At 41.5% G+C, this 24852-nt stretch overlaps 1 protein-coding gene across 6 annotated transcripts in view; it reads right to left on the minus strand.

Moving 5' to 3' along the window:
- LOC138016689 (neurogenic locus Notch protein-like) overlaps positions 1-24852 on the minus strand; it is a 93854-nt gene that overhangs the window by 11438 nt on the left and 57564 nt on the right. For 4 of the 6 annotated variants that reach the window (XM_068863878.1, XM_068863881.1, XM_068863882.1 and 1 more), the window contains 19 exons: positions 21787-22197; positions 21051-21161; positions 20831-20941; positions 20276-20386; positions 14059-14169; positions 11910-12104; positions 10836-10949; positions 10215-10328; positions 9709-9831; positions 8921-9043; positions 7935-8048; positions 7485-7598; positions 7288-7410; positions 5072-5185; positions 4578-4700; positions 3718-3831; positions 3173-3286; positions 694-807; positions 498-620 (listed from right to left, as the gene is read on the minus strand). In XM_068863878.1, coding sequence (XP_068719979.1) covers positions 498-620; positions 694-807; positions 3173-3286; positions 3718-3831; positions 4578-4700; positions 5072-5185; positions 7288-7410; positions 7485-7598; positions 7935-8048; positions 8921-9043; positions 9709-9831; positions 10215-10328; positions 10836-10949; positions 11910-12104; positions 14059-14169; positions 20276-20386; positions 20831-20941; positions 21051-21161; positions 21787-22197 — 2577 coding nt within the window. The remainder of the gene's footprint in view (positions 1-497; positions 621-693; positions 808-3172; positions 3287-3717; positions 3832-4577; positions 4701-5071; positions 5186-7287; positions 7411-7484; positions 7599-7934; positions 8049-8920; positions 9044-9708; positions 9832-10214; positions 10329-10835; positions 10950-11909; positions 12105-14058; positions 14170-20275; positions 20387-20830; positions 20942-21050; positions 21162-21786; positions 22198-24852) is intronic. The other 2 variants (XM_068863879.1, XM_068863880.1) reach the window with 2 other exon arrangements.

Raw genomic sequence — 24852 nt, forward strand, 5'->3', positions numbered from 1 at the left:
TTATTAAATCATTATTACTGTACATGTAATTTCATTTTTAGCTATTGATTCCAAGGCTTGTTTGTTCATTGCTACCAGCTCAGAGGTGTTTTATCACTGTAAACTGTATACAAAAAATGACGATTAATTTTGTACTTTATGCAAAAGCATAAATATTTCCATATACCCTATATTGCTTTCAGGCGTTAGAAACGGGAGCTCCGCTTTTAGGCTTGGCTAAAAGTCTATATTAGCTCAAAGTGGACCAGGACGAAAAATCAGATCCATTATTAATCTCACAGTGATCGCCAGCAGGAACCCATGGGTTCCTGTCTCCAGTAAATCCGTCTGTTTTCTTCGCCAAGCTAGATCATGCACGCAAAAATGATTTACCGTATCACACCTTCACTTTTCCCTTCGTTTTATTTCCCTTTTGAGTGTGAACATTGTCTCAGGTCCCTTCGGTGCTTCGGGGGAGAAAATTTCGCAAGTTACAAGTTTATGTGAGTTTGACCTACCCAAACATGTTTTTCCATCGCCCGAAAAGCCGCGTATGCATGTGCACATGAATGATCCTTTAGTATTAGTACAAACAGCATTGACATCACAGCTGTGAGAGATGGTAGAACACTCGTCGATATCTACCGAAAAAGGAAGAGGGAATGATCATATTTGCCAAACAAACTAGCTTCTAAGATGGCATGTGAACCTTACCAGTCTCACAAAGATCGCCTGTGTATCCTACTGTACAAATACATGAGTAATTGTTGACATAATCTACGCAGGATCCGCCATTAGCACACGTGTTTAGAAGACAGTCGTCTACATCTAAAAAAATTGAGAGAATTCTAAGTTCATCGGACGACATCCTGAAGTGAACACTTCGCATGGCAGGAGAATAGTAATTAGCTTGATCCTTAGTTGGGTTTCAAGCGGAGTTATAGGCTCCCCTATCTCGTCACCCCTGAAGGAAAATTCCCGAGAGGCCCACGCCCTAATCACGTAAAATCACCTCTTCGATTGCTATGTTGCCAGTTTTCAGTTGCAGGTGCGCAAGTGCACCTCATGCCTGTCATTGTTTAACTTTACAGCAAAATTAGCTATGTGAGCAATTCGAGGCGACCTGTTTGCATTAATTTTCCTTAGGTCACGCAAAATGCTCAGTGGCCGAGCGCCTAGCCGGCAGCACAGATCCTTCGGTCCGACCTCGTTGAGCTGCGCCTTTAGTAATTCAGTCTCCAACTTCGAGAAAGGGCGATTAGCAGGTCAGATAAAGATTTAGATATACTACTAACTGATCCTTTTGAATGAAAAACATATATATACCGTAAGTGGGAATCGAACCCGCGTCTCCCTTGTTGCTAGTCGGGTGTGCTAACCACTGCACCATCACGACAACCGTGCTGGCAACAGAGCAATAGGTGAGGTTACCAGTTAGCCACGGGATTCCCCTGCGCTTTAACATTCAGGAACAGGATATACATCGAGGTCATACATTGGTCTTGTTCAGGGGCAGAGCGCCTACCCGGCAGCACAGCTCCTTCGGTCCGACCTCGTTAGGCTGCGCCCTTAGTGAGTCAGGCTCCCACTGCGAGAAAGGGTGATTAGTAGGTCAGATATACAAATGGCAAAATGTACAGCGAACTACTAACTGATCCTTTTGAATGAAAAACATATAAATGCCTTGAATGGGAATTGAACCCGCATCCTCCTGGTTGCTAGTCTGGTGTGCTAATCACTGCACCATCACGACAACCCTGCAGGCAACAGAGCAATCAGTGAAGTTGCCAGTTAGCCACGGGGTTCCCCGGCGCTTTAATATTCAGGAACAGCATATATCGGATCATCCGAGGATGATTCACAGGCTACCAGCTAATAACAAATTATATTTTTGAATCAAAGAGACTGGAAATCCAACGATGAAGTCACTAGCTAGTAGGATCCGAAGAATACACAACGCTTTGCTATGAAAATGTTAAGTAGTAAGTATACAAACAGCAACCAGGGAGACGCAGGTTCGATTCCCACTCACCGCATATAAATGTTTTTCATTCAAAGAGGATCAGTTAGTAGTTCGGTGTCGCTATTTGTATACTCACTACTACGTGTTGGCTCGCGAGATCTACTTAACTGACACTTTACATTAATTACCCTTGTCCGCCTGTGAATCGCATGTTGATCGAGCGTTATCACATAGACAAACTGGCCCTTTAGGGAGTCCCACGTAAATGCCACACACTAAGTGATCAATCAGCCATGTTGTCAGCATGGATTCCTGATAGTGTAGTGGTCATCACACTCGAATAGTGATATGTTTTTCATTCAAAAAGGATCAGTTAGTGGTAGTTCACTGCAACTGGCTAGTGACTACATCGTTGTATTTCCGGCCTTCTTCATACACACAAAAGTTTAATTAATTAGCTGGTAGCCTGTGAATCACCTTCGGGTGATCCGATGTAGTCTTTTTCCTGAATGTTAAACATTGCCGGGGAACCCCGTGGCTAACCAGTATCTTCACTGATAGTTCTGTTGCCAGCAGGGTTGTCGTGATGGTGCAGTGGTTAGCACACCCGACTAGTAACCAGAGGAACGCGGGTTCCATTCCCACTCACGGCATAATATGTTTTTCATTCAAAATCGATCAGTTAGTAGTTCGCTTTCGCTATTTGTACACTCACCACTATACATACATATCTATAAATGAGATGGTATTATTTTAACTTCAGAATAACTTCATATGAGCCGTTCAAATTTATCATGAATGATCCTTTAGTATTGGTACAAACAGCATTGACATCAAAGCTGTGAGAGTTGGTAGAACACTCATCTATATCTACCAAAAAAGGCAGAGGGCATTCAACGTGTTACCCAAAGAAACCAACATTGAAGAAGGCAGACTTCACCTAATGTGGTTATGTATTAGATATTTGCAGTCCCCTGATGGCAAACTGCTGAGGACACTTGCTTGTTTCTTTACACTTAACCTATGTTACAGCACACATGAAAACTCATCTTTTGGTGGACGTACCTGGTCCCGTTGAGTATAATGTTCTCTTTCGAACGCAGCGTGAGACGAGATGAAAAATCTTGGAAACGCAACGCTACGGAAACGCTTGTTTAGTTCGTTCAAGCTCAAGTTTTCCTTAACTATTTTATTTCACGTCAGCCCCACCCCTTGCCATGTGAACCGTACCAGTCTCACAAAGATCCCCTGTGTATCCCACTGGACAAGTACATGAGTAATTGTTGACGCCATCTACGCATGATCCGCCATTAGCACACAGGTTTGGAAGACAGTCGTCTATATCTAAAATAATAGGAGAGAATTCTGAAATTATATCATTTCAAGTGACATAGCCCCTTTAATGAAGAAACGAGTGAGGTTCAGTCAAGAACGTGTTTTGTTATCTTTCAACTGAATTTAACTACCAAAGCATAAACAGGTAAAAGACCTCAAAACGGGACACGAGGTTACAAGATAATTCAACGTGTGAACGTGTGAGCCAAAGGACCATTGCTGGCATGACGTCTGGGTGACCCCTGGAATGGTCTACATCACCCCTCTCCCCTCTACTCTAAAAAAAAAAAAATTACTGGAACGCTACAGTTCAATAACACCCAACTCAGTGCCTTCTGTTTTTGTGTAACACGTACCACCGGCAAACCAGTTTACGCTTATGCAACGTCTAGTTTTAAATTATTTCACGTCAGCCCCACCCCTTGCCATGTATACCTTACCAGTCTCACAAAGATCCCCTGTGTATCCTACTCGACAAATACATGAGTAATTGTTGACACCATCTACGCATGATCCACCATTAGCACACGGGTTTGGAACACATTCGTCTATATCTAAAACAACAGGACAGAATTCTCAGTTGATGTTATAAACCAATTATTCGATCACAGATAACAGCAAGTTCTACCGGAATCACCAAAACGTAAGCTTTACCAGTCTGACATTTTTTCCCAGTGTAGCGTTCTCTGCAGATACATGATTAATCGTTAATAACATCTGCACATAATCCACCATTAGCACGCTGGTGGTTTAGACAATCGTCGATGTGTACATTAAAAAAGTGTCAAAGCCAATTAATTTCGCTTCTCCAACGTCGAGACGAAAACAGTTAAAGAGCTTTTGCAATAAACGTTTGAAACGGCAAGCAGAAGTGAACACTTGACTACGTATGCCAGGATAATAGTTTCTCCCATATTTTTAAACTAATCGTATCTAATGAGGAAAAGATACTTAGTAATCTAAATGTGGTTTTGTGAAGACAAAATAAAAAGGAAAAAGCTCGCTTCCGGTTGCGGTCCTCGGCTACAAAAGGTCAAGTGCCCAAGCTCCCTTACAGGACAAAAAGTAGACGAGGACAAAAAGTGTGTCAAAGCTCGATTACCAATCTCACAATGATTTCCAGTAAATCCATCTGATTTCTTCGTCAAGCTTGATAATGCACGGCATAAGTGATTTAAATGACACCTCCATATTTCCTGTCGTTGTATTTCCCTTTTGAGTGTGAGCATTGTCGCATGCCTCTTCAGTGCTTCTAGGGAGAAACGTTTGCAGGTTCCAAGTTCTCCGTAAGTTGACTTACCTGAACATGTGTTTCCATCGCCCGAAAAGCCGCTTATGCATGTGCACTTGTATGATCCTTTAGTATTAGTACAAACAGCATTGACATCACAGCTGTGAGAGTTAATAGAACACTCGTCGATATCTACCGAGAAAGGCAGAGGGAATGAACGTGTTAGCATCTAAGATGGCATACCTTACCTAATATGGTTGTGGTGGGGAAAGAAAAGACAGTAGTCTTACCCAAGTCTTCCATATTGCCAGTCCCCTGATGGCACACTGCTGAGCCGGGACATCGGCTTTTTTTACACACGTAACCCCTTGATACAGCACACATTAAAGCTCGTCTTTTGGTGGACGTACTTGGTCCCGTTGAGTGCAGCGTTCTCTCTTGAACGAGATGAAAACGCCGGGAAACGAAACGCTACGGAAACGCTTGTTTAGTTCGTTCAACCTCAAGTTTTTCTTAACTATTTTATTTCTCGTCAGCCCCACCCCTTGCCATGTGAACCTTACCTGTCTCACAAAGATACCCTGTGTATCCTACTCGACAAATACATGAGTAATTGTTGACACCATCTACGCATGATCCGCCATTACTACACGGGTTCGGAAGACATTCGTCTATATCTAAAACAATAGGAGGGAAGTCTGAGTTCATGTTATAAACCAATTCTTCGATCACAGATCACATCAAGTTATACGGGAATCACCAAAATGCAAGCTCTACCAGTCTGACATTTTCCCATTGTATCCTTCTCTACACATACAGGACAAATCGTTAATGCCATCTGCACATTATCCACCATTAGCAGATTCGTGGTGAAGACAATGGTCGATGTGTACAATGAAAAGGGTCAAAGCCAATTCACTTCATGTTTCCAACGTCGAGACTAAAACAATTAGAGAGCTTATGCAATAGACGTTTTTGAGACGGGGACGGCAATCATAAGTGAAAGCTTGACTTCACATTCCAGGACCATAGTGTCTCCCAGATTTTTAAACTAATCTTCTCTAATGAAGAAAACATATTTAGTAATATAAGATTAAGAGGGAAAAAAGAAGACTTCCGGTTGCGGTCCGCGTCTAAAAAAAGGTCGCGGGCCCAAGCTTCCTAAGAGGAACTTAAGCAATGACGACGACGGCTATAAGAACGGTACAAAACAATAGGTTTATTTAGCAAAATCGATAGTTCAGCACGCCCTGCACGTGCATTTTACATTTTGATACACTTCTTTGCAGTTCTGGTCTTGACAATGATATGAAAATGATCATTTTGAGGTCATGTGGGGGACGAAAGCAAATGACGAAGAATTTTCAATTTTCTCTCTAAATATCCACACCGTTCTCCTCAATTTTATTCTTGAAATGTGTTCTCGCACTTTCCAAGCCGAGCGACTCGGAAAAATTGCAAAGTTATTACAGTAACGGGAAATAATACTTTTAGCAACGTTCTCGTAACCGTTGTCGTCGTCGTCGTGCTTGCTTAAAGTCCCCAATAGCGGAGCACAGGCGCGCAAAGCGCGCCAGCGGAGCACCATGGGTAAGATTTTTTAGGAAATCTATCCATGCAAGAAATTTTGGTTATGACGTCAGCGTACCCCCGTCCGTTCGACTGTCAGGGTGGAGGGGGACGGGAGTGTTCGGGCAATTTTCCTTGGCGGAAAATAGCATGGCAGAGTTGCATTTGGCAACCTGCGTGTTTCTGGCGGGAAATCATATTAGTAAAGAGCAACGGGATATAAAAGAGCAGGAAAGAGCACGAGAGAAGAGGCAACAAAATTTGAGTAATTTAAGCGAAGAAAACCTCGAGAGAAGCCGAGGAAGGAGAAGAAGAAAAAAAATCAATCAAGAACACCGTAAAGCTAAGAGAAATATATAGCGCGAGAGACAAAACATTAATTTACAACTGTTAGCTTTCCGGTAAATGTTTTCTTTTTTGATGCATGCCTCGCGCGCCTCACATATTTTGTAAAACTCGATAAAAAAAGGGAAGAAGGCCTGAAACGTTTGCAATACCGTGTTGACAGATTCTGGCATCCTTCAAGAATCACATTTATAGGCTTTTTGTGTGAAATGGATGTCCAGTCGTGAGCTACTTTGTTTATCTATGTAATTGCTGTCGAGTAAGCGAATTTACTACTCATAGCTTGACTTTTTAATTAGCAAGATTTGTGCTGTTGTTCTAAACTGAAGAGAGTGGGTGTAAAGATTATCAGTCAAACGGAAAATGTTGTGAAAGAGATTATTGTAGATGTAATTAAAGTTTTAGCAGTTTTAGTTATTGATTGCAAGGCTTGTTTGTTTAGTGCTATCAGCTCAGAGATGTTTGATCACTGTAAACTGTATACAACAATGACGATTAATTTTGTACAGAAGCATAAATATTTCCATACACCCTATATTTCTTTCTGGGGTTAGAAACGGGAGCTCCGCTTCTAGGCTTGGCTAAATCTACATATTAGTTCAAGGTGGATGACGAGAAAAAACCTTTTTCAGATCGATTATTAATCTCACAATGATCTCCAGCTTGAACCCATGAGTGCCTGTCTCCAGTAAATCTGTCTGTTTTCTTCGCCAAGCTAGATCATGCGCGCAAAACTGATTTACCGTATGCCACCTTCACTTTTCCCGCTGTTGCATTTCCCTTTTGAGTGTGATTGTCTCATGCCCCTTCAGTGCTTCTGGGGAGAAAATTTCGCAAGTTCCAAGTTTATGTGAGTTTGACCTACCCAAACATGTTTTTCCGTCGCCCGAAAACCCGCTTATGCATGTGCAAATGTATGATCCTTTAGTATCAGTACAAACAGCATTGACATCACAGCTGTGAGAGTTGGTAGAACACTCGTCGATATCTACCGAAAAAGGCAGAGGGAAATGAACATATTAGCCAAACAAACCAACATCTAAGATGGCATGTGAACCTTACCAGTCTCACAAAAATCCCCTGAGTATCCTACTGGACAAAAACATGAGTAATCGTTGACACCATCTACGCACGATCCGCCATTAGAACACGCGTTTAGAAGACAGTCGTCTATATCTAAAAAAAATTGAGAGATATCTGAGTTTATATTACCAAACAGTTATTCGACCACAGATCCAATTCTGCCAGCATAATTAAAAGTCGATGTTTCTGAGAGACGGACGACAACCCGACAACCAGAAGTGAACTCTTTGTATGTCAGGACAATAGTGTCTCCCAGATGTCTCTAATGAAGAAAAGATAAGCAATAAAAATGTGGTTGTGTGAAGACAAGTTTAAAGGAAAAACAGCTCACTTCCGGTTATGGTCCGCCTCTCAAAAACGTCGCGTGCTCAAGCTCCCGTATACTTTAAACTGGACGATGAGAAAAAAAATGTGTTCCAGGCCGATTACCAAGCTCACAGCGATCTCCAGTGAATCCGTCTTTGCAATTACACGTGTAACTGTTCACGCCATCCACACAAGACCCACCATTAACACAAGCGTCAATCACGCAGTCGATGATGTCTAAGATAACAAATGAACTTATTAATACATGTGAATCCGAAGAAACATTACAATGCATTACATACTTAATTGACCGTTTGAATTTCCATAGGGGCTTTTCAGGACTAATGAAACATAACGAAACGACGGAACAGAACAACATCAACTGTAAAGAATCCCGACTGGCCAGAAGCAAACTAGTTGGCTATTTACAAGTGCAGCAGGAAGGTTGAACCAGGGACTACCAGAATCAAATTCAACGTATGGTCGTATGTTCAAATCTCGCGCAGGGCGAAATTTCTTTTAAAACTATACTCAGTTAAAAATATGATTATCTTGGGTGTACATGGTCAGGGTTTCTCCCATGTATTTTTTGTTCACAAACAAAATAAGCCTGTACCCTTGTGGATCCTTCCTTGTCATCCGCTAAGTTGACTAGGGTCGTGTATCATTCACTTGATCCTTAGTTGGGTTTCAAGTGGAGTTACAGGCTCCCCTACCTTCCCAGGAGGTCCACGCTCTAATCACGTAAACCACCTCTTCGACTGCTGTGTTTCCAGTATGGTTACCCTGATGGTTTAGTGGTTATCAAACCCTACTAGTAACGGGAGCGATGTGTGTTCAAATCCCGCTCAGGGATTTAACTTCAAAATCACTTCATATGAGCAGTTGAAATTTTAATCACGGTCATTCATTTAAGTTTTTGTTGTTGTTGTTGTTGTTGTTGTTGCTTTAAGTTTTTGACATTGTAGATGCCAGCTTTATAATCTTATCAGATGTTAAGTAAACATAACGTTTTTCCTAAGGTTATTTTTATTTTATTTTATGTGAACATTTTCTCATGACCTACGAGCTTTGGTGCAAGTTTCAAGTTGTAAGTGAATTTAACTTACCCGAACATGTTTTACCGTCTCCTGAATAGCCGCTTTTGCAAGAGCACCTGTATGATCCTTTAGTATTAGTGCAAACAGCATTGACATCGCAGCTGTAAGGGTTGGTAGAACATTCGTCGATATCTATACAAAATGGCAGAAAGAATGCACCAAGGAAACCATGGTTGCTTAACGAAGATGGTATGCATGCAATGTTTAAAAGCAGTTTTACAGGGGTCATCCATATTTCTAATCCCTCGATTGCAAATGGACCTAAAAAAAGTGATGTTAACCTTCGTAGGTACTGTACTCAGAAAAAAAAGAGACCAACTATATTTTCTGTGCCAATTCAATCTAATATCATTTTTTTGTTGTAAGTGTTCGTAATTGTTTCAGTATCGACTTCGTTTCTCTTCGTCTTTATATTTTTATAAATTTCGTTTTTAGTATTAAAGCTTTTGCAATGACGTAATTAATTATCATCAAACAGACAATTTAAGCAGGGAGACAATTAACAGTCCATGAGTAACATTAACACTGGTAAACGAGCAATTGCTCTTCCAAAGAACTGTTACAAGTGGTTTCTATATTCCTCGATTTTTGGCTTCTAATTTCAAGCAAACACCGATTCCTTCACCAAACTTGATAACGCATGGCATACGTGACTTACTTTCATATGACACCTCCACTTTTCTCACCGTTGAGTTTCCCTTTTTAGTGTTCACATTGTCTCATGCCCGTTTCGTGCTTCTGGGAACAAAATTTTGCAGTTTCCACGTTTTATGCGAGTTTGACTCTGTTTGATTTACCTGAACATGTTTTTCCATCGCCCGAAAAGCCGCGTACGCATGTGCACATGAATGATCCTTTAGTATTAGTACAAACAGCATTGACATCACAGCTGGGGGATTTGGTAGAACACTCGTCGATATCTGCCAAAAAAGGCAGAGGGAATGAACATGGCATACCTTACCCAATGTGGTTAAGGTGGGGAAGGAAAAGACGGTAGTCTTATCCATGTCTTACATATTTCCAGTCCCCTGATTACAAACTGCTGAGGACACTGGCTTTTTTTCACACACTTAACCCATGTTACAGCACACAATAAAACTCGTCTTTTGGTGGACGTACCTCCTCCCGTTGAGTACAGCGCAGCGTTCTCTTTCGAACGCAGAGTTTGACAAGATGAAAACGCTTGGAAACGAAAGGCTACGGAAACGCTTTCTTAGTTTTTTCCGGCAACCTTAATTAAGCTTTTCTGAGTCTTAACTATTCTGTTCCACATCAGCCTCACCCCTTGCCATGTGAACCTTACCAGTCTCACAAAGATCCCCTGTGTATCCTACTGGACAAATACATGAGTAATTGTTGACACCATCTACGCATGATCCTCCATTTGCACACGCGTTTGAAAGGCAGTCGTCTATATCTAAAATAATAGGAAAGAATTCTGAGTTTCATCTTATTAACCAATTCTTCGATCAAAGATCACTTTCTGCCGGAATCAACAAAAAGCAAGCTTCACCAGTCTGACATTTTTTCCCAATGTAACGAGATACATGACTCACCGTTAATGCCATCTGCACATAATCCACCATTGGCTCATTCGTGGTTCAGACAATCGTCGATGTGTACAATGAAAAGTGTCAAAAGCCGATTCATTTGATTTTTACAACGTCGAGCAATGGACGTTTTTGAGAGGGGAACTTCAACCAAAAGTGAACACGACAATAGTGCCTCCTTGATTTTTTAAACTAATCGTCTCTAAGTAAGAAAAGATACTTTGTCATAAAAATGTGGTTGTGTGAAGACAAGTTAAAAGAGAAAACACTGAGCTGACTTCCGGTTGCAGCCCGCTTCTCAAAAACGTCGCGTGCTCAAGCTTCCTTATAGTTCAAAGTAGACGATAACAAAAAATATGTTCCAGTTCGATTACCAATCTCACAATGATCCCCTGTAAATCCTTCTTTGCAATTACACGTGTAACTGTTCACGCCATCCACACACGACCCACCATTAACACAAGTGTCAATCACGCAGTCGATGATGTCTAACATAGGATGATAAATAAACAGAAGTTAGTAATATATGTGGATCCGACGACATATTGCTCATATTATGTTAAGAAAGATCGCCACAAGAGGGCGATTTTATAGGCAAACTTGAAACACCTAAAAAATCAGTTCACGTTCACATCAATGGGATTGGAACCGATGACGTTTGAGATGCCACTGCAATTCTCCACCAGCTGAGCTACTGTAGCTGTAGGAAGCCACGTAGTTGACTTACTCGTAACTGAGTGGCTTCATGGGTTCAAATTCCGTAGACGCTACCTGAATTTTTCAAGTGTCTATAAGAGACAATTGCCTAAAATTTCCATTTCGTCCTTAACCTGCACTTCAAATTGCCGGCGAGGGCAGCCTTTTTCAATACCGAGGACACAGTTTTTCGCTATGCGGACCGACCCTTAGCTGGTAAATAACTTATTTATTTTTTCCTCTCTCTCTTCCTCTCTGAAGTCATTTTGTGTTGTCTGGAACCGCGTTTCATAGCAAATGCAGTAAGCGACTTAGAAACTGACGTTTCAAAGAGAAATATTTTTATTTGAATTATATTTCCACGCCTCTTGACTACTAAAAATCTGTTTTGAAACACTTATTTCTGTATGTAAACGGATTCGGTGTCAAAAAATGGAAATTTAAGGTCATTACACATGCTCACGCAACCAGGGCTAGGATACTGCCCGGATTGCATTGGAGGGCAGGATAGAAAAATTCCTCCCGCTCCCAGAGCCAATCAGATTGCAGGATTCGCAGAATTCAGCCTGCAGTGAGAAAAAAAATCAATTAATTAATTCTAAGATCCCCACAGCTATCAACAATAATCGCTTAACTAAGATTCAAAGGCACTTCATGCACACACGATAACCAGGTCCGCTGTTCAACAGTCCATGAACAACGTCATACAAGGTGAAACCCAGATTAAAAGTAAGTAAAAAAGTCAAATCCACCTTCACAATTTTTGCCATCGCCAGTAAAACCAGATGGGCAAGGTCCACACGATATGGTGTTCCCAGTCTCGGTACAGGTTACACCGGAGAAACAGGAGTCAATCTCACATTTCTGGACGGTGATCTCGCAATTCTTTCCTTTAAAGCCCATTTCACAAACACATCTGTAACCATTAAATTGATCGATACAACTTCCTGTAAGAGAGAGGTTTGGTATGATTACAGTTCATCCATAGTACTTTGACAGACTTAACTATTAGAGGGTAATGTGAAGTGCTAGTTTTTTTACCCATATGAACCATGTAAGCGTTAGCCCTACTAATGGAAATGGGCCTACACAAGGACAGAGAAAAACTCTGACCAGGGTGGGAATTAAACTCGGAAAAATAGCGCATCTGTAAGCATTAAACTGATCGATACAACTTCCTGTAAGAGAGAGGTTTGGTATGTTTACAGTTCATGCATAGTACTTTGACGGACTTAACTGTTACAGGGTAATGTGAAGTGCTAGTTTTCTACCCATATGAACCATGTGAGCGTTACCCTTACTAACGGAAAAGGGCCCACACAAGGACAGAGAAAACTCTGACCAGGGTGGGAATTGAAGAAAACTAGCACTTCACATTACCGTCTAATAGTTAAGTCTGTTGAAATATAAGTGCTACACGGCCAACATTTGCAAAAACGTAACCCTTCCTTGTACATAGTACTTTGAGCTGCCTAGGTTGATTCCGTTTGGGGAATTGATCATCGAGTTTTGAAATTTCGACAAAAAATGAAACAGAAGAAAGCTTGAGTAACGGTAATTGTTGAGGGGGAAAAAATCCTCTGTACCTCACTTTGTGGAAATTTACAAAGCCATAGAGTCCGTGTCACCCAAATAGCCTCTGAGATAAGCGCAGAAGATTGAAAAACCAAATCACTCTCCCAAACAAAGATAATAAAATGACTCATTGAACAATACTAGCAGCATGTGACTGATCTCAAGTGAAATGTGATCATTGTGAAGATTAGTCATTAAAATAATTTTCCTCAATTGTGATTGGTTAAAAAAAAACTCTTATTTTCCACTAATTCACTAGCCAAGTTGTTATCGGCCAGTTTGTTATAGGGCAGTTCAATAAGCCAAACACATTCAAAGTGATTGTGTGATGTCAAAGCGACATTAAACAATTTACGCCTCCTTTGTCAGTCTTTTAATGCAAATTTTGCCTTTCTTTCATAACTTGGCTCTTCTTCTTTTCTCGGAAATTGTAATTTTTATGATTAATTGGTAAGAGGATACTTCGTGTCGTTGGTTGAACTGGATCTAGCATGAAATGGAGGCTAATGTGGGCAAATTAATTTGCATTTGAAAAGATTTGCCCGCATTAACATCCATTTCATGCGAGATCCATTCCAGCCGTGAGAATTCGAAAATGGTCTTTTCGGTCTGTAATCATACTCGTGATAAAAAAATCGGACTCCCCCTGCGCGGTCGTCCGATTTTGATATCACTGATATGATTACAGACCGAATAGGACTCCACTCAGTCCCATTTTACCATTACTAATTATACCATGTTCACAAGGATAAGAAATATATTCGTCTATTTCAACATCGCATGCATCTCAGTCCAGAGTAACCAGCAAAACAATTGCAAGTGCATCCATAAACTTCGTCGACACAATCTCTTGCACATGAATTGTTCTCATGATTAGAGAACGAGTCACTGGCAATTTATGTTCGTAAAAGAATACAGATTGGCCCTCAAGGAATTTCAATGACATGCATAGGCAAGTTCCATGTTCACATTGAAAAAGATGAACCGAGATTGAAATTACTAGGTCCCGCTTTGTTATTCAACAGTAAAGTATGTTGAGTCAAACCTGTTTAGCATAGGGAAAAGGGCCAACAAAAGCCGGAAAGCATCAATTTTGAAAAACCACCCACAGCAAGATAGCCGAAACATATAGATTTATTCAGAGTTGATTAATAACTTTCTACGTATCCTGCATCTCACTACAATTCACGTTTTTAGTTTGAATAAGCTCGTGTAATGTAATGCTTAATGCAATAAGTATCTCTGGATAAATATCTACAAGGTTTTAAGTAGATGGCTTTTATCATGGGAGTTAAGTGCGTTATGAGGATAAGACACCTTCTTTACCGTAGACACACGGAGATGATTCGCATTCGTCGATCTCACTGTCACAGTTTCTTCCCTCAAAGCCATGATCACAGATGCAAGTATAGTTGTTAACATGGTCTATGCATTGACCTGCAAAGTTCATGAAATAACACAGAACATCCGCAAAATATAATCACTCAACTTAAAGTGCTGCTATGATCCAAACATTTTTAAGTGTCTTTGCGTAACACCTGGCTTTTGGATTTCACGGTCCGCCATTACTCACGTTCAAAACTGACCCACTGGACCTCAGAGTGTTGGATCTAGGGAAAAATTGACGTCATTTACTCAATAACTTAAAATTTCAGCCTGTAAATTCAGCTTATTTATGATATAAATGCAACACGCGTGTTTAAAAGTCTGAAAGCCCAAAACTCCAGTGCTGCATATAAATTCAGCCGCGTACACGCGCATTGCTTTCTTAAACTAGTGAGTCTTTGACATCATTTTCTCCTCGATCCAGCTCTCTCAAAACTTTAAAGTTAGTAATGTTGGACTGTTAAATAGAAAATTCCAGTTAAGATGAACAGGTGTCTTTTTTAAATCAAGGCTTAAAACTTGGGTCACTTATAATTAGTGTTTAGTTAACACAGGTTAATTCAAAGAAAAATAAGACTTGATTATTTTGGGCGTAGTACTAGTAGGACTCTTAAGATACTCATGTCACGACATCATTTCGAACGATAAAGCACTTCTTTCTTTAGGCGCAATGCAATTTCATAAGTCTTGCGCATCCCCCGCCGTTTTTGTGGCATTGCAAGTGCAAATATCATATAAATTGGCCTTTTACACAAAATATTGCATTTACGTAACGTCTCCGAATTTTCTCCCCGCAATAGCTGGGCGTTGTAGACAAATTTGCGTACTTCCAAAGTGTTATTTGGTCAGCGTTTACTCTTAATTTTTAAGAAAGTTTGATATAATGAGCATGAGTATGAGGAAAAAACCCGGCACCAAGGTATGATGATCACATCTTCTCTTCTCTATATAACACATGGAATTGTTGTTCAGTTCAGTTAAGTTCATTTATTTCCTCCATTTATATTAGAGAAATACAAAGGTATGAAAGACTCACCATAAGAATTAAATGGAGAAGGGCAACGATATAGGTAAACCAGTCATTTTTTTAAGATAAAAGGTAATAATTACAATAAGCAGAAGAAACGAGAAACGCATAGTTTGAGGATACTAAACAGTAAATACAGTAGTTAGTACTGAACAAAATAATTCTGAAAAAGAGATCTTTTAATTAAATGTTTATTTGGCATACTACGTATGAGTAGAGGAATGTGATAATTCCAATAGAAACATCCTACAATCGTTGGGAAAAATTGCCTTATATTTTTTCTAACAGAACTGGGATTTAGATACTGTAAAGATGTGCTTCGAGTGGCATAATTATGTTGCTCAGATACAAAGGATAGAGTAAGATTTGATGGTTTGTTATCTACGATAAGGACTACGATAAGATCATAAAATAGTTGACAGGTTTTTAACTTCACGTTTGTCAGCGATTCACGTACAAATGCTTCAAACTAACTTTCCTCTCTTGGTATTATCTTGGAGCTTCAAAATTTGCAGCCATCTTGTTCGACGACCGCTGAGCGCTGAATTGTTTAGGACATTGAGCAGGAGTTGAAATTGCTCGTGCGCACGTTTTTTTCTCATGACAGAATGATCCTTGAATCCTGTTTGAACAATGAGGCCGGTTCTGATATCGTATCGTACTCAGATACCTACAATTGTAGACTGTTGCCACTGTCGCTTCTGTTGTGTCTAGCTTTAATCTTCTAGAATTACGCTTTATTTTTGTGACATTATTTTAGGTATTCTGACGGTGAGCGATAATGGGGAGTTTAAGTAAAGACAACGACTGTCAAAGTCAACGAAAACGTCACTTTAACTTGCAACTTAGCACTATCGTAAGTATTTCGCGATTATTTCATTCTTTTCAGGTTGTGCAATACGGGCGAAATATCCTGCAACTGGATGGGTAATGAAGATAGAAAATGAACGTTTCATTGTTGTACGCTTTCCTTGTAATCAAAAGGTCTGGTGATTTCATGTTGTTGTTTATTGGAGCGCGGCAAAGAAATGCACCGAAGTGCGTGCCGCGCATACAGCGCGATTATTTTTGCCTTTTAACCGATAATATTCTTGCTTTGTGGCATTGTCTTTAGCCGACGTGGTAGCTTAAACTCCCTAATGGCGGATGGCGTCTGTGTGCTTCTTCGCTCCCGTTCAGCAAGTAAATTTGACATTAAACTAAGGTAATCTCTCTCTAAGGTAATCTCTCTCTCTTCAGTTTATGGTGTTACTTCCCTGCCAACCCATATTACTTCATTACTATCCGCCCCACACCCATGTAGATCGACCGGTCACCATTACTGTACTATTTCGGAGCTAAAAAATGTAAACAACTAAAAGCTCCTCGTTTCTATTACTCAGGCGTCAATACGCAGGCCACAAAATAAGAGGCCTGATGCCTAATATATTACACTCCTCCCGAACAAATGGGAAAGTCAACACTACACAATGAAACTCAACAATTCCACATAAATATACAGCGTTCAGCAATCTGGATGGTGCTTTCCTTTTTACGACGCGGGTACCTTGGTACTGGCTGTGGTAAAAATAACAGCCCGGGGGTACTCGTTCTCTCCAAAGTATCTCCCAATACTGATTCCTGTGTCTCCTTGGGTACTAGGTGTTCCTCTCTGATCCCCGTAACAGCACTGTTTCCAGGAATTGGTGCGCTGAACTCACTTGAAAGTAGCAGGGAAGAGACCAGACAATCCTCCTCCGCTTGCGACTTCAACGACTCGCCCACGAGATTGCTTTCTATTGCCAACCACTGAACTCGAAGAAGAGGTGCAACCTTTTCCTATTTATGTGATCCACCTGGACAAAACGTATTCGGTCCCCACAATGAACACGGTAAGTTTTCACTCGGGTGATCAATCCAGGAATCCACTTTTCAATTCCACTTCTCCAGTTACGAACTACGTCAGCCTCATTCAATTTGGACACCGGAAACTTGACCATGTCGAGTCCTTCATAATGGTACTTTTTCTGTTTCACCTGTTTTTCCACCACTGCTCTGTTCAGAATCGGCTTGAGGAGTGTGAAACAGTTTTTGATTTGCCGTCCCAAAGAAAGTTCAGCTAGCGATTGTCCAGTGACATGGTGCGGTGTGCAGTGTTTCAGAATGAAATAATTGGCTAGTCGATATTAGGACTAAGGGAACCTGCTTTCCCATTAAGCACTTTGGTCAAAGCCACTTTACCCGTCTGTACAGAACGTTCAGTAGTCCGATTTGATTTAGGGTGACACGGTGGTACGGGTGTGAGCTGACCCCAATCTGTCTCATGAATTGGGTGAACTCCTCAGCGCTGCGGTGCACGTGGATTGTCGGATTCTAGCTCTTTTGGGATGCCATAACGTGCAAACAATGAACGCAAAACTTCAGTGATCTTCAAACTGGTGGTGGAACTCATGGGAATGACCTCCAACCATTTCGAATAAGCGTCAACAAGAAATAGACGTGTATGCGCTCCCATGGCTTAACAGACCATTTCCAAGGGCGCAAAAGGTGCCCTAGAAGGGAGAATTCCTCATCACCGCATACACACAAACACGTACTAACACGCTTTCCGATGGCAGAACCCAGTCCCGGCCACCAAAAATAACACCCTTCAAGAGACTTCATCCGGCAGATTCCATGATGCTCTTTATACAAGTCATTCAACAGGAGAACACGATACATTTTAGGGATAACGACACGTAAACCCCACAACATACAGCCTTGATCAACCGAAAGTTTGTGCTTGCGTAAATAATATGGCTGTATAACGGGATCTTCACACGAGCTAAAACTGGATCTCTCCTTGCCTCAAGCAATAACAGGTAGCTTGTTCACGTACTGACTAATTCGCTGAAAAATGGCTACTGCACTAGAAAGTCCAAATGGCAAAAGCTTACACCAAGGGCACCCAACGAAGGTATTCCGCAAAATATTTGTTCCGCATTGGAAATTATTATTTTTTTGATACTCTTTCACGGAAAATTTAATCTTTTTAGTATTTCAATCAGTGCTGGCTGGATTAGAACAGAAACTGGGGGCGACTGGAGAAGAAGCCGTTCACGAGAAGCTTACCGCTGGTTCAACTTATCGCGTGTTGAGGAAAAAACCCTGTTTTGACCGGTTTGGCGAGTAGTTTAAATTCACGAGGTTCTTTGTTGGCTGGGAAACAGTGACACAACGTCGCCTGGATGGGCGTTTCCCTCAATATCTAGCTGTGTGCTGGAATTTGGCTCATAATCATCCTGGGAGTGCGAAACACCTTTTTTTTTCTTAAAAAATTAAAAAACTCAAAAAATGTCTTATTAGCCTTTTCTTGTAAGTTTTTTTTGGTATCATTATGCATTAATTTTTGTTGGGTGCCCCTCTTGTAGCGGTACATGTGATTGTTTAAGGTCAGGTACTTCTGGGAATGGCCATCCAGCTCAATATCGTGATAGGCATGAGATAAACCGATCTTGCTAAACTCTTTACCCCCAAGACATTTCAAACAAGCTTTCTGCATTCGGTAATGGATTTTATAGTCACCACAAACTCGAAAAGTCCCCTTTTGCTTTTGGACAAACCACAAACTCGAAAAGTCCCCTTTTGCTTTTGGACCAACTCTTCCTGGGTAGCCCAATCGCTTTGGCTAACCTTGTAAATGATCCCTTCTTCCTACAATCTCTGCAATTCTTGCTTCACTTTTTCCTTGAAGGTAAAAATAACTGGCAGTGCCTTCAGAAAGATATGTTGTGCGTCCTAACGAACATGAATGGAAGCTTTCTGCTTGACATGCCTAAACAGTTTCAGAAACAAAAGACACAGCAGATCCCGCAGTATCCACTTCCATCCTGACTGCTTTGCCCTCCGACAGCTGGACTTGATAAACCGATCCACGCTTGTCTTTCGAAGGAATACAACCCAAGACCACACATGTCATCATCAGCAGTATCCGACTGCGAAATATCCTAACATAACAGATTGTGCTGTCTCCACTACTTTCGTGAGTGTAAATTCTCTCTCCGCTAACAACTTCTTTTGGATTTGCACGTTTTTGAGTCCGAAACTAAGTCGGTCCCTTAACGCCTCTTCAAGGAAAACTCCAAATTAATTCACACTGTAATGCCAGTTGCTTTAACTCAACCACAAACTGAGAAACTGATTCGCTCTCAAGCTGGTTGAGACGATCAAATTTAAAAAGTTCCGCTACCAAAATGGTTTTTGGAGAGCAATGCTCAATCAAATCTTCTTTTAGCTCGTCAAATGACTTATCTTTTGGTTGCTGGGAGCCCAGAAAATTGCGAAGTGCTCCGTACACATCCGCTCCAACCACAGCACGGAACGTAGCAACTTCATTGCCCTTTCGACATAATTTGCGGCAAAATATAATAGGCCAGTTCGGAAAATACCATAATACTCTTTGTCTGCCCCCACCGCCCCCCCCCCCCCCCAAATTTTGCATAAGCATTGTTTTTGTTTTTTTCTTCGAACCAAGGAAAGTCCCAAGAAAAACTGGAAACAATGCTTATGCAAAATGTAGGGGGACAAACAAAGAGTACTATGGTATTTTCCGACGTGATCTATTGTGACCTCGTGAAACACCGCAGGACTTCATCCTTAGAGAAAAATAGTATCTACAGTTAACGTTCATAGGGAGAGACCGTATTACAGAGGATATTACATGGCCGCGCGGAGATACGAAATTTATCTACAAGTGTTGAAAAATATTTCACGAGTGAGCGCAGCGAACGAGTGAAATACTTTTCAACACGAGTAGAGAAATTTCGTATCTCCAAGCGGCCGCGTAATATTCTATTTATTATATAAACACCAATGAAACACTAAATCATTTCACGAAAGGCATCGAAAGGCGCAATTATCATATGAAACCATAACAACTGCGATGTTGTCACGTGTAAAAATATCATGTTTTCGCGCGAAAGCTCACTTGGTATTTCACTGGTATTTTTGTAATAAATATCAAATTCATCAAGGCTTCAAAACGGAGCGTGAGCGTCGCTTTTATTTGTCTACATGGGTTGAGACTGTTGCTCAAAGTTACACACCTTGGCTATGCATATGTTTTATACTATCGCGTACTTTAACAAAATCAAAAAGTCAAACCAAACATACCATGAACACAAGGAGACGACTGGCATTCATTAATCTCACCAGTACAATTATATCCAGTGTAGCCAGCATGGCACTGACACATGTAGTTGTTGACTTGATCAATACAAGTTCCTTTGAAAATATCGAGGATGATCGCTTTCAGTTAAGTGTAATTGGATATTACCCACTTAAAATTCATTAGTTAAAAAAAACTGATTTTCTTAGACAGGAATCTTTGACGGTTTGTTTCATTTCGGGCTTTAGCTGCTGCACACTGTTCAACAGATCAAACGAACACTAGACTTTTCCTTAATCCTGACTTGGATTAAAATTCCTCGAGCTTGAGGTGGAGCTTGTAGTCTTCATACAGAAACGACTGAGCTTTACCAGGCCATATGAGCCCATTGAAATTGACATGTTTGTTGTCCCGAAGGAATTAGAAACGAATCTTTTCTGGCTTACACTTCCTCCAAGGTTTTACAATAATCACTCTTTCACAAAATCATTTTGAGGCAGCAATTATGAGGACCTTTGTAAAGATATCAAAAACAATTAGTATGAAATTTCTCTACAAACCATGTCTGCAAGGCGATGGCTCGCAATCATCTATATTTATCGTGCAATTTTCTCCACTGTAACCAGGAACGCAGGAACATCCGTAAGAATCTCTGTAGTCGATACAATTTCCTATAAAAAAGGAAAAACGTTCAGCCACCTTCTTATACACATCGTAAGAAGATTTGATGTCCTTGCTTTTGTTCTAAAGTGGTCAACAACACATCAGTTTGGAACTAACCATGAACACAAGGGGATGAGCTGCAGTCATCGTAATCAGTGTCGCACGTTCTTCCAACGTATCCTGGATCACAGATGCAGCTGAAATTGTTTGGTTCATCTATGCAGCGACCTTCCATTAAGAAAAAATACCAGTTAAAGATAATCTTTCGCAGATATGCCGGATTGCACTTTCCCGGGCCAAGAAAATATGTCAAAATTTCGAAGCAACGCCTCTGAGTTACAATGATGCTCACTCTTACTAATTCTCATTAGAAACCTAAAATCGAATTGACTTTAAGAGCCTGACCTTTTACTTCTATGATTTTCCTAGGTTCATTGCGTCATGGCATATGTATTGGAGGCATTTATTAGCAACACAAATAAACATAGTACTTCCACAAAACCAACTGAATTCTCTGATCTCACCGACCGCGCTTTTATTCGAGTTCTAACTTTCCTAACTGTCCTTGCCAACGTTGAGATCCATAGATGGCAAAAAACATTCCAGGCAACTCTTAACTAGTTGAATACCCAAGGGCATATCCAGTGCGTAAAGACAAGAGTGCGAGGGTTACAATGCTAAGGTAATGAAGAAGAGTGCAATGAGTCATCAAGTTATTTTCTTAAGACCTCTGAACGAAAAGAAACAACAAGTAATCCACTCATGGATCATTTGTCATCCATCTACCACCCTCCCCCCTATTAAAACTGTCTCATTCCGAGAAGTGTATCTGATATCGTGTGCGTGCTATTACCTCTTAAGCATGGATAAGTTTGACATTCGTCAATGTCAGTTTGGCAGGCGTCTCCTGTAAACCCTGGAGCACAATTGCATCGATATAAACCAGATCCTCTGGAGCTGTCTGGGTCTGGAATACAGGTTCCATTATTCTGACACTGGCATACAACCAAGGAGACCGTGATTATATGTGTAGAAACCGCCTTACAGGCATCCGTGGCTTTGAGCATAAACTGAGTATTTTGGTTACTGTTGGCTTTCCAAACCAAAACATTGTCGCGTAAAAAGGCATCACTCGGGCTTTCGTCCCTAAGAGTAACTTTGACAGGCATGCCTTCTGGGTCAGAGACAGTAATTGCTAACTCCAGGTTCTCATGATACAAAGCGTAGAACTGGTTGGCTGAAGAAAACTTTGGTGGGAGGTTAACTGTAGAAATAATAATTATAGTTGAGGGCTAATTTAATCATCTATAATAAACATATAACGATGCAATCTCTGCCTTAAACCTAATGAACTTGTATCTTCTTGCCCCACAGAAACAAAGCGTTGCTACGTAACAACTAAACATTCAACATTTAAATTTAAATTTACCGACATCTTGATTGTATATAAACGATGGTTATGAGTTTTCTTGTCTTTAAAATCCCCTGAAGAGTGGGCAATCACAAAACAGGCTTGTCGGGATTGACAAAAAGTGCTTCACGCGGGGCAGAGCGTTCCAATAATGACTGGTAATCAAAGATAGAACATTCGTCTCTCCGTAACTCTGGGGTGGATAGCCTGGGTTAATTTTTAGTGAGTTGGCATTTGACTTTGTCATTCACAGACAGTATTTATGTGACAGGGCTTTGCAGAAATCGAATGCCTACAACTTTGAAATGACCCAGAACCCATCTTTTCACGATCTAGGAGTTAATAAGTGCAAGTCAGAAGGTAACTTAGTTTGACCCCTGAGGTACAAGGGGTCCCCCATGCATGGACCAGTAAAATATAGTCAGCCGTTAGACATGAGTGAAGTCTATAGTTTTCGTTGTTGAGGATGGAGGGGTTAGAGTTTGATCCTAGCTGGAATCATAGTTATGAAAAGTAAGAATTTTCTTCTGCATCTGAAGGTGCCTCTTGATCAATTATTGCTCGCTAGGGAGGCCTATTGGACGGAGCAATTATTTACCCTTAATCCCCATGGTCTTAACAATGGCAATAATTTAGATAAAAACACCGCATTAATTACAACAATTGAGTTATTGTGATTTCTCCTTTTTTCCATAATTATGCATTTCATCATCGTTTTTGATTTATACTACTAATTAGGTTTCATTTCTTTCGGATCTTTGTTACTTGTCTGTATTCACATCAACACGTTATGTGTGTTAACCTTTCAATGTTTAGTTATTTTCACCTTTGCCGAATTATGTAATTTTAATTTTCATATCTTTTCTTTGTATATAAGTCGATGTTCTTGTAACCTACCACTACTGTGATATAGCTTGTTACTTCTTAGTCTTGAGGAAGGCCGAACGGCCGAAACGTTGTATTAAACCTACAAAGAACAGTCAAGAGTTGGTCTTCTCGTCGCGTCTTACACTGATTTATAAATTTACGTCGAGACACTGTATCCTGTGGATCCTCTTACTGGGAGTTCATCGTTGGGTAAACCAATTTATACATATCCGTAAGGCTGTTATAGCCGGGGAGTTGGTTGTGAGGCTGGACTTCCACAACCTCTGGAAATGCTCCGAAGGGCGTGCGACTCTAAGAGCCTCTGTCAGCTAAGTCCAACTTCTGGCCTCCGCGTGGCGGAACTGGCACCACTGACAGGTGAAGGGGCGAAGGCGAAGCCACTGGCGCCTTAAAACCAGTTGCCCAGGGTAGATGGGGCTCTTAGCCTGTGAAGGCAGTCCATCTAGGGGAAGATAAACCCTGATTTCAAACCTCCGCTGCCTTGCAGCTATACCTGATCTCAGGAAGGCTTCAGGAGTAAACCTCGAGGGAAAATCTGGAGTGGAGCCCCTATGGCGGATGGCAGGTGCTCAGAACTTCCTTCCGGCAGCTTTTGCAGTGGAACTAGGCCCCAAGTTGTATTGGTTCTCCCTTTTCCCTTGGACCCAGCCAGTTACACTTAGCGGGGAACACTGTCGTATGGGCAGCCCAGCGTCTCCTTATCTTCCCGCCCAGGCATAAGGGCACACCAGCGGTGTCGCAAGACTCCGGCACAACACGTGACGACGCAGTTTACTGGTTCTAAGCTCCGACTGATTGGCTTAAGAAGGAGCGCCAGGGGTCTAGTCCGACGGTGGCAGAAGCCTTCGCAGCTTCATTGGGTAGCTACCGCCCGCCTCAAGCTGGGCAGCCCCCAGCCAGTAAGGTGCCGCCCCGTCATTGCTTACCTGCTCTGCTGGGTGCGTAGAGCTTAGGGGACCCTCCCGACAAGCAAGCAAGTACTTGCACCAAGCAGTCAAAAGCGGAAAACTACGACGACTCGGGCTCTTCAAATCGCAATCTGGAACATTCACACCATGTGCGAGAATTCTTGCCCTTTGCATGAAAACGTCGGCGGGCTTTGTGAACATCATATCCGCCTATGCTCCGACTCTGACCTCCACCCCAGAAGCCAAGGATCAATTCTACGAGGCTCTGCAGGAAACACTATCCGGAATCCCAAGTTTCGAGGGCATATATTTCCTAGGCGACTTCAACGCTTGCGTTGGGACCCACTAGCAAGCATGGCCTACCTGCCTCGTCCACTTCAGCGTCGACAGGATGAATGAGAACGAGCAGAGGTTACTCGAACTCTGCTGGCACCACGGCCTCAGAATCACCAACAGCTACTTTAAGTGTAAGGAGCTGCACAAAGTGTCTTGGAGACACTCTCGGTCCTGCCACTGGCACCAGCTAGACCTCGTCATCACTAGGAGAGCGGACCTCAGCAGTGTCCTCCACATAAGAAGCTATCACAGCGCTGACTGTGACAAGGACCACTCGCTCTTTGCAAGCAAGATCAGGCTGAAGCCCAGAAAGATCCACCATGGGAAGACCAAGGGTCGCCCCCGCATCAACACCTGTGGCACTTCCGACCCCGTT

The sequence above is a fragment of the Montipora capricornis genome, chromosome 9, assembly GCF_036669925.1.
Source record: "Montipora capricornis isolate CH-2021 chromosome 9, ASM3666992v2, whole genome shotgun sequence".
NCBI lineage: Eukaryota > Metazoa > Cnidaria > Anthozoa > Scleractinia > Acroporidae > Montipora > Montipora capricornis.